Source organism: Anas platyrhynchos, chromosome 10, assembly GCF_047663525.1.
Source record: "Anas platyrhynchos isolate ZD024472 breed Pekin duck chromosome 10, IASCAAS_PekinDuck_T2T, whole genome shotgun sequence".
NCBI lineage: Eukaryota > Metazoa > Chordata > Aves > Anseriformes > Anatidae > Anas > Anas platyrhynchos.
The window spans coordinates 7,048,677-7,059,165 of NC_092596.1; the positions used below are offsets into that span (position 1 = coordinate 7,048,677).

The window sequence follows — 10,489 nt, forward strand, 5'->3', positions numbered from 1 at the left end:
TCACAGCCACCAGACACTTCCCTCCCGTGCCTCCCTCCCCTTTATGCACACGCATCCCCCCAAATAATAATAAGAGATTAAAAATCGCCCAGGTTTCCAGCCCCATAGACTCCTATTTTCTGCCTCCGACTGCCTGACCACCTGCTTGCCGCTCGCTTGGCGTCTGCCCAGATGAGCCCTGCTGCCTCCTCGGGGTCTGCCCGTTATGTCCCCGGGAGCAGGAACGAGGGGCAGACAGTCTCGGGGGCAATGGGATGGTTGGTGCCTTCCTGACAGTGCTCAGGATCTCTCTTTGTAAGCTCTGGTGTTTCATGTCCCCGTTCCGATTTTCTCTCTGGAGATGCTTTGTGTTTTGCAAGTGACACATCCACACTACTGGAGAATTACTGTTCCTGCCTCTGTGTTATGTTTTATTCAGTGCAAGCCATTATTTTAATACGGCTATGACGATGTTACCCGTTGAAAACAGGCCGGCAGTGTCATTTTGCACCAACCTGCTCAGAGCAGGTTGGTCAGCAGAAGTCAGGCCAGCAAACCAGCGCAGAGGTGGTGCTGGCACTTTTGAGCCATGTGGGGAGGTGGAGGACATGACCACGGGTTTGGGTTTGTTCTGCTGGTAGACCAAAGACTTGACTTGCAGCACTGAGCCTTGTACAGCAGCACTAGGTCACATCTTGTCCTTCAACCTGGGTCCTATAGGTTAAAGTGCAAAATGTTCTGTAGTATCCTGATTTGGTTTCTGCACTTGGATAACTTGAAATATTACCGTGATTCTCCTTATGAATATAACAATTACTGTTAAATGCTCCTGCGATGGCCATACTCCAAGTCCTGTCTAGGACTGAGGCCGTGTTTTTGCTGGTGCTGTAAAACGAGAAACCACTGCCCATGCTTTGGAGGACAGCAGATTGAAACCAGGTCCCCTGGACGTAGCACGAAGCTGCCACCTGCATTACCACGAGGTTCCCTGGAGGCCAGCGGTGTCAGCAAGGTAGGAGGACATCATTAGAGAAATCAGCAGAATAAAGCACGGGTACAGCCTCTGAACCCACAAGTCCCTTAGCTGCAGAGCTTCACAAGCAAGGTGTCCGGCACGGTGGCTCCCCGTTGACTTGGCATCGGCCGGTGGCCATCAGAGGGCTGGAGCCTGCACCTCGAGGTGTCGGCGTGCCCTGGTGTGGCTGTCCCCATGGCAGGGGGTCCCGTAGAGGTTTGCAGCACCAAGACGATGCCTGCTGGCCCTGACATCCTGCTCGTCATGGGGAGGAGGAGGTGCCCCTGCTTGCTAAGCCTCTCCTGGAGCATCACCTTCACACTGCAGAAGGATGGTGGGGATCAGCATGCGGGAGTGCTGGTTATAAACATCTGTGTTGGGGAGATGCCGGTCTGATCAGCCACGAATGCTCTTGGAGTGCTCCGAAGTGAGCCCGTGAGCAGCAGGTTCAGATCTGTGAACGCACAGAGCCAACTGTGCTCGGTGCTGGCTCCAGCGAGCTTCTGTTGACCACGGAGGGAGCCCGGGGCAGCAGGGAGAGGAGGCTTAGAGGAGCAGACCGACTCGTCCTGAGCTTTGAAATATGGATTTGCATCAAAGTCAAACTCTCCGGGTTAGTTAAATATTCCTCTAAATATGCAGAGGAGTTGGGTTACTGATCCTTGTTATTCTTCGCTTTCTCTCGGTGTCACAACATCTTTAAGTTTGGCGAAGGTTTCACTTACTGAGGCGGTTGTAAAGATTTCACATTAATTAAGAGGACTCCACTGCAAATCCGAATATGAGTGACGTTTGGCTGCTGAACCCGGGGCAGGGAGCACTGCAGGATAATCAGGCATTGACGAATGTTGGTTTAAAAACAAAAAACGATGCTTTGGTCTTGTACCTGTTCTGAGAGAGAAAAAAAAGTTGAGCTCGAGTTGCCAGACGTTAGACTCAGTCTTTAATTTCTGGTCAAAGAGGCACGGTTCTGCTCATTGGGAGCATCCCCTCGGGTTGTTCTCTGCTGCCCACTGCTCCATGTCCATGCCGATGCATGGCAGCAGGTGGCATGGGAATGAGGGCAGCTCCCCGAGGAAGGAGTAAGAAGGATTTCCAATGAAAAATGAGGCTAGATACTTCTTCCCCAAAATCTCCTTAGACGAGATTTTTCGTGCCTGGCAGCGCTTGGAGGAGGAGAGCCTTCGCTGGCAGCCGGGGCAAGCGGTTGTCGCGTGGGATATCTGGGATTTTCTTCCAACCCTGTTGTTGAGCTGCTGTCGTCTAACCTGGGGCAAGCTCCCTCTTCTCTGTGTGCCTGCTAACCCGTCTGCCAAATGGAGAGAATAATGCCTACCTGCTTTCGGAAAGCAATTTCAGGTGATGGGAAAGGCACTGCAGAAGTGCGGAGCGCCGCTCCACCTCCTAAAGGAGGACTTGAGGGAAGGAAATGGGGATATATATCATTTTAACCCTGCTGAAATACATTGGACTTGGCTTTTGGAGTGGAAAAGTGAAAATATGATAGCCTAAATAAATAGCATTTGTCCTCTTAAGCAGGGTGAGGGCAGCATGTAATGTTGTGGGGCTTTTTTTATTGTTGTTATTTTTTATTCATGGTTCCTTGAGCTGATTTTGGGAATTGTACTGACTGTGGTTATGTTTCTGGAAATGTGCAGGTTGGCCAGATGCAGTGGGGCATGGAATGAACAGAAAGAGGTTAAATTGATGGATGACCAACAAGAGCAGGATTGTGCCTCAGAAGACCAAGAAACTATCCTGATTAATGGGGTGAAAGAAAATGGTAAGGAACTTAATTACAGTACATGAGGGAGCAGTGACAACTTGCAAGCCAACTTATTTTCCTAATTCCTTTCGTGTATTTAATTTTAGTGGTTTGCAGGTATCTCCATGATACGGAGCAGTAGGGCAAGTGGGTATTTTCTGCACTCCAGCTATGGTTCTACAGCTTTTGAGGTCTTAACAAGTACTGCTTTGGCCCATGCATATGCATGGTTGGAAATGTTTATGTGCACATGGAGTTTGAATTATGGATTTTAGTTCAGTTTGAATTATGGATTTCAGCTCGGTTTCTTAGGGAAAGAAGTCATAGGAGATTATGCAGCCCCTCTGCTGGGAATCTTCCCCCTCTCTGCAATTACATAAACCGGTCTCAGCCCGGTTTAACTGAGGGTTTTCAGTCCCTACAAATTTAGGGGAAATTAGAGCTTGGGTTACAGACCTGAATTAGCACCCAGTGCTGGGGCAGAGCTCGATGTTTTCCTTCTAGGCGTTTTTATGGCTAATTTTATGGATTTTTAGAACTTCTGTTGGCCTACAAATCCTGCAATGTGTGCATAGAAGCTGGACCCTGCTAGATATCCAGGACCCGGTTCTCTCATGCCGCGCGTGTTCAGATCCCGCTGTCTTACCAATGTGAGGTTTGCCCTGGCGGGAGCGTGTAGAGCCACATGTTGTTCTCATTCATTACCCAAAACCTGGAGCGACTCCAGGCACACGGGTGCCCGTCAGGACCCCGCAACATGTGCTGGTGGCAGGTGAAGCGTGCGCTGGCGCTCTCCCGTACGGTGTAATTTTGAAGGTCTCCGTCTTTGCCAGCCCATCTTGCTCATGACTGCACACAGCTGATGGCAGCTGCTGGAGCTACAAGGAGGTTTTCCAGCCGTCTGATCGAGTAGGCAGTGAAATCAGTAAAGACTGGGGTGATTTCTAGAACCCGGTACCACATCCACGAGGTTAAATTAAACAGGACTTAAGAAGAGCTTTAATTAAACATCGTTGCGTAGGAGTTGCTGCCAAATCCAAAGCAGGGAGCTCTCACCAGGTAGCTCTGGTGCCACCATCTCCCTGGTGGTGACATTTAGGGCTGGGGCTTCTTGCAGCCTCTCACCCTTGCTACAAATTGGTGCTCGCTGCAGCGGCCGCGGTTAATCCAGGGCAGCCTGCAGGCTGCTGAAATGCACCCTCAGGGACTGGGCTCCTTCTGGAGCTGATTCACAACGGGATGGTGCAGTGTTCTTCTGCTAAAACTGCCCGTATTGCTTTGGGATGGTTATTGAGTTAAACCTGAAAAAGGCTTTTTTGGTGCTCCAGTATTTTTCTTTTTTTTTAAAAAAAACTGTGGTCTGTTTAGAGTGTTATTTGCTTTGGAGCTTCAACTGATTTTGCGCCTGATTTTAGGACAATGCAGCCCCTGTAAAATCGAGCTTGGGCATTTCTGTTTCACAAGAGTGAAGTTTACTTCTGTAACTAAAAAAAACCCACCTGCAGACAGCTTATTTTATATTATAACATCTCTGTGTACTGAATGCAGTATTTGAGATTGATTTTGAGCTCTCCACCTCCCTCTTTCTTTGAGTCTTGCAGCATTCACAGATATTCTTTTATCCTCAAATTTTCCATGCTTCCTGTCAGCTCCAAGCTGATTTTTTATTTTCTTCTACTTCTAAAGTGGACGTGCACTGGTTAATTTGTTTTGCTGCTTAAGGGAAAAGATACCACCTCTGCATTTCTGATCTAAAAATGGTGGGAGGGACCCAAAACGAGCTGCATTTTGCTTTTTAACCCTTCTCAGGGAGGGAAACAGCACCGATTTCCAGCAAGGCAGTCTGTTGGAGCTGCATACAAGCATTGAATTGCATTTCTGATCTGGTGTGTGTACCGCTCGGAAGGTTTGAGAAGCTGGATGGCTCTGACTGTCACTTGCACGTCCTGGCTTAAGTCTTGAACAACAGCTCCGTCCCTGAGGCCTCCGGTAGAATATAACTTGGGGCGGCTTTTGGGATCAGCTCTGGGGGTTTAGGGCAGGCCATGTCACAGCGGAGCGGCCCCATACGGCGTGGCTGGGTGCTCCTTTCCGTCTGTCCCAGGTGGATGCGCTCAGGTGGCTTGGCACGCTGTCCTCCTGGTGGGACGGTGCTGTGGTGGCCGTCCTCGCAGGGACCAGGCTCACCCTTGGGTAGGGTGGCTTTTGGAGCAAATGCCCCTGTCACAGGGGATTGCAGGAGCTACCTAGGTGCCACATCTCTCTGCGTGCCCTGCTCTTGCAGCGGGCTGGTGCTTCAGTGCTTGTGCCCCCCGAATACCCGTGTGGGATTCCCAAAATCCTCGTCGTGGGGCCGGGATGTGCTTCTCCACGCTTCCCAGTGCCACGTCAGGTGGGGCTGCCCCTCTGCTGGCACCGAGCGGGGTCTCACCCCACCAACCTGGGGTTTCAGCGAAATGGTCGGCCAGGTAAGCTGTGTGCTGGGACAAAAGCAAGAAAAGCTCGAGGCTGGCAGAGGTCTCCGCCTGTTCTGAATGCACGCATTTGTGTGTTTTTATAATGCAGAGATAGCCGAGCATGTTCATGGATGAAAAGACATCGCATTTCCATGTCAAGGGTCATACCGTCCGCTGAGCCAGGAGTCGGATAAAGGAACATTCATAATTTTACTTTGCCACAAAAGAGTGCCACGAGGCAAAGAAAATTAAAAACCCTTCAATTAAAAAAAATCCTTACGTTATGCAAAAGGCATTTGAAAGATGAGGAACAATGGGAAGAATTGCAAAATCAACAATAATTTTAATAATAATTGCCTTAAACTCTGTGTTTCCTCCTGCTTTCCATCTGCAAGGACGAGAAGGCTGCCGGTTTTTTAATCAGCTGTAACTTTGCGACCCTGCAGCAGCAGCGCAGCTCAGGTGCGTGTCAGCTGCAGGTGCTGCAGGAAGGATGTTTTGCTTCTTTAAGAATCTTATTTTTCTATTAATTTTGCCGATGTTAATGGGAACATTTTTATTAGGCTTGTTTTGTTTTTTTAATAACCTTGTCAGATTTGAAAGGCAGTATCCAGGTAACGGTATGTATATTAGGAGGAGAGAACGGATGGTTTTGGTTTTTTAAACATAATCTTGTACCTCTTCCAACTGGCTGCGGGGGGCAGAGTGTTTACCTCGCTGGTTTTCGTACATCACAAAATTAATTAGCTGCACGAGTGGAAGATTGCGATCTTGCGGGGAGGAGCCTGCCGCCTTCCAGGCAGGCGGTGGGGAAGAGACGCCCCCAAAAGCGGGGAGGAATGGGAGCGGGGTGATGGGAGCTGCGAGGTTTGTAAACTCTCCTTTTTTTCTCTCTCTCCCTTCCCTCCCTCTCTCCTCCCGTCCCTCCAGAGCCACGCGCCCCGGATGGCGAGGAGAGGCCCTGCGGCGACGCCGCCGTCGCCTTCCCGGCCCTGACGGCCGCTCCGAAGGAAGCCCAGGCGTGCCACCGCGCGCTGCCGCCCCTGCCTTCGAAGAAGCCCTGCTCGCTGAGCCCGCCGTCCCCGCTGCGGCTCACCGATGTCCCCGAGCACGCGTCGGACGACTCCTCGGCCCACGCCATCTCCCTCACGTCCTGCGTGACGAAGGGCATGAGCTCCTGGTCGCTGCCGGGCGACTGCGAGAAGGCTCCCTTCAGCATGATGGAGCCCGGAGGCATGTCCGCCCTGACCGGGGACTGCCTGATGCAGCCGAGCCGGACCTGCCTGGGCTGCTTCATTGAATCAAAGGACGGCATTGATGCAGAGCCGGGAATAAGCTTGAAAGTGGGGGATATAAATAGGGATTATGACACCTGTTCGGTCTCTGATATAGGGATTCACTGCATGAGCACAGGAGAAACCATGAGATATGGGGATCAACTGCTTTCAGACCAGCTTTTAAGCTTCCCTATGCATAAATCGAGGGCAGCGGACAAAAGAGATGCAGAAAAATCTGACAGTGATTCAGAGGACCCCACTCAGAAAAATTATTACGAGGGATTACTATTAGACAAATGCAATGGTGAGGAACCCTTACTAACAAATCCCAACCAGGAATGGGGCTATTTTGAATCTTTCATTAGCGAAAGTAAAATTGAGCTGCTTGACCTCTGCTCCAAAAATGAGCTTTCTGTAAATCTGTTTTCTGAGGAAGATGTGGATAATTACATGTTTGATGATGATGATTCGACCTTGGGAAGCGACGTCTGCTCCTTAAAGATCAGATACGAGTCTTTCCAGGACAACGTGCGGGAGAAGACCACCGCCCTACAGGAGGACGCCCAGTTCAACTTCTTCCCCAGCGTCTTTGGCAACTGCACCAAAAGGGACAGCAGGAGCACCCTGAAAAGGGGGCCTGGTGGTGCCGCCGACCCTTCTCAATTCAAGTCTGAGGAAGGCATCATCTGGGGGGAGGAGGAGGAGGATGGCGAGGAAGAGGATGGCGAGGAGGAGGAGAAAGCTGCCTTAAATAAATCTTGCAACAGCACGGAGGTGGTGCAGTACGTGGGCTCCAAAAGGAGCCATTTCTTGGACTCTGTGAATTCCACAGAGGACTCTGGGGAGTTCAGCGACGACAGCACGTGCACGGAGTCCTCCTTCGATGTGCTGCGGGATATAAAGGACTGCAGCCGGTACCTGTCCCGGGACCACTCCAGCTCCTTCATCCAGCAGAACTACGGGCTGCGGGCGAAGAGGAAAGTGCGATACAGCGACGACTACCTGTACGATGTGGACTCCATCGAGAACGAGAAGATCCTGGATAAGAAGGAGTGGCTCCCAGACGGGCCCAAGGAAGAGGATGACGACGAGTGGTGCCCCAAGAAGCGGCGAAAAGTCTCTCGCAAGGAGCCCCCCGTTATCATCAAGTACATCATCATTAACAGGTTTAAAGGGGAGAAGCATATGCTGGTGAAGCTCAGCAAAGTGGATGCCAACGAGACAACTGTTACCCTGAACGAGGAGCTGCTCAGCAAATACGAAAAGCTGGCCCCATTGAAGGGCTTCTGGCAAGAGAGGCAGCAGAGCCGGCTGGATTTGCTCAGATCGTCTCTCTACCACAAGCAGAATTTCTATCTTAACGGCTCAGATGCTTCATTCCTCCCTCACCCACGGAAGCGAAAATGCAAGCTAGCAAACAGGCACAGGATTCAAAGAATTAAAGCCATTGAGCAGTCAGTGAACAAGCTGGGCTCTTGCTCCTCTGATCACAAGCAGCCTTGCAGCAGTAAGGAGGATGCAGGCCTGAAAGGGCTGCAGGCATTAGCCATCGCCACCCCCAGCTGTGCGAACGGATTACATGTAAATGACATCACGGGCATCGCTGCCGTGAAATGCAAATCGCAGGAACGGGAATACAAGGGGACGGAGAGGAAAGTGCTCCGCAGGATCAAATTCAAAAGTGAAGCCAGGTTGAAATGCAAGAAAATCAAAGCTGCTACCAACACGACGGAGGGCTGCCCGGCGCTGGAAAACCAGGACTCGGCAGCGCGGCTGAAGGACGAAAATGTTCCGTGTGCTTCAGACAGCTCCCGTCTCCCGGAGTGCCATGAGGATAAGATTGCTAAAAATTCTGCTTTCCTACCATCCACCTCCTCTTCAGACAAGCCTCTGCCATCTGCTAATATCACCACCAATGTACCCCTGATCCCCGGAGGCTATCTGCAGACACTGTTAGACGCTTCGGATTTGTCGAGCAGCACCGGCATCTCGTACTTCACCCAGCACCCCTCCGAGCAGCAGCACCCGCTCCCCAGCATCGTCCCCGCAGACAAGCCGTTCGCCGGCCTGCAGCCGTCGCAGAGCTGCGTGCTGTCCCCGCCGTCCGAGTCCGAGCTGCAGCAGTCCCCCGGCCACCTGGAGATGGAGCAGAGCAGCTTCGGCAGCGTGTGGCCAGCGAGCAAAGCTGCTGGCAGCAACCGGCAGGAATTTGCCGGAGAGCTGCGGGAGGCCGCGGCGCTGTCGGGAGAGTTCGGCGGTGCCGCGGGCGCCGACGGCCTCCCGGCCTCCGGCTACCCTCCGGTCAATCTGAATAGCAGCAAATTGCTCTACCAAAAAAATTACATGCCGGATAGCCAACAAGTGCAGTCTGATGATTCTTATCAGTCGTGTCATTTTAATAATGGAGAGGGGCGCTTTCATTTCCAGCGAGGTACACTAAGTACAGATGATGGCAGACTCATTAGTTTTGATTCAGTGGGTTCATTGTCAGTTAGTTCTAGCAATTACAGTTCTTTAAGTTTAAAGTCTTGCGAAAAGGACGGCGAGGATGATATTAATGATGATTTCTTGGCCCACTGCAGTCCCAAGCTAGTGATCCAGCAAAGCATAGATGAAATCACCCCTTTGAAGGAGTCCACGGACCTTTTAGACATTTCCAACTTCACACCCGATAAGTTCCGCCAGTCGTCGCTTTCGGAGATGTCCCCTCCAGACACTCCCAACCTTTCCCCACAGATAGCCGGCTCCGACACCAAACCCCTGGGCACCCTGAAGGGCTTCCCGGAGAGCGCCCAGGCTGCTCTGAGCAGCTCCGAGAAGGTCAAGTGGAACTGCGGGGTCCTGCAGACCGAGGATCAGGCAGATAATGGGTTTACTTTAAATAATCACCAGTTTCAGTTCCATATGTTCAACGATGAAGATTCTGTCAGCCTTCTTGAAAAAAGTCCGTGCTTGTCAACATTTAATGAGCCATCTGGTCAAATTAGCACCAATAGCAAAGTGTCGAAATCTAAGAGGAAAAGTTCATCCAGCAAGAATGTGGGTACAAACCAAAGTTCTTCCCAGAAAACCACCAGGAAAAAATCTCCCAAAACCAACAAAGGCGCCGAGAAGCCCCCAGGGAAGAACTCCAGGCAGGCCCCCAGATCCACCAGGAAGGGGAAGAACGCGGCGGGCCTCAATGGCGAGAAGGCCCAAGCGGGCGGCAGCAGAGCCGTCACCCAGCTTGCCGGCCCGGCCTTGGTGGCCAAGGGGCTCGCCGAGGGCGTCCAGCATTGCGGCCCGGCCGCCGGGAAGCTGGGCAAGCACAACGGGCTGGCCGGAGAGTGGGCGCTGGGGAAGGACGGAGGCACGGGCTGGTCGGAAACGGGCCTGGGGAACACCACCGGCCTGCTGGATGACGACCAGAGGGAGTTCGAGGAGCCCTCCAACATCTTGTCCAACATCGCCTCGGGCATGGCGGACGTGCAGAGGTTCATGATGGCCTCCATCGAGCCCTTGTGGGGGCCCGTCGGCCACAACAGCGTGCCAGACATATTCCGGTCGCCCGAGTCGAACAGCCTGAAACTGAAAACCCTTAAAATTCTGGCAGGGACGCCCCAGGAGTCGAAGAAGAAGGCGAACGGCGGCTCGCCGGGAACGGCGAAGAACCACAAGTCGAACAACAAGGGCTCAAGCAAAAACGGCAAAGCTGCCGCCTGCGACCCTGGTCGCCCCAACTGTTCAACTGGGTACAATACAGACATTCACTCTCCCTTTTTTGATAAAAACTATAGTAACCTGAGCACTTTAGGCAATAACGGACCTACCCATAAAAAACTGTACCGTCATAAATCGAGTTCTAAATCACTGAGGGATGAGAACTGTAAAATAAAGCGAACAGACCGCGAACAGACCCATAAGGACCCACCTGTGACAGCTTCTTTTGAGAAACTGAGGTAATGCTGCACCAAACTGGCTGGAATGCCCCTTTAACTTTCCTACTACCTGCTAAGCC

General features: G+C 51.8%; 1 protein-coding gene across 5 annotated transcripts in view; it reads left to right on the top strand.

Annotated features, from left to right (window-relative positions):
- The window catches only part of NEXMIF (neurite extension and migration factor), a 133,072-nt gene that overhangs the window by 116,729 nt on the left and 5,854 nt on the right, over positions 1-10,489 (top strand). For 4 of the 5 annotated variants that reach the window (XM_072043166.1, XM_038184449.2, XM_038184450.2 and 1 more), the window contains exons 3-4: positions 2,653-2,777; positions 6,146-10,430. In XM_072043166.1, the coding sequence (XP_071899267.1) occupies positions 2,702-2,777; positions 6,146-10,430 (4,361 nt within the window). In that variant the 5' untranslated portion in view covers positions 2,653-2,701. The remainder of the gene's footprint in view (positions 1-2,652; positions 2,778-6,145; positions 10,431-10,489) is intronic. The other variant, XM_072043168.1, reaches the window with a different exon arrangement.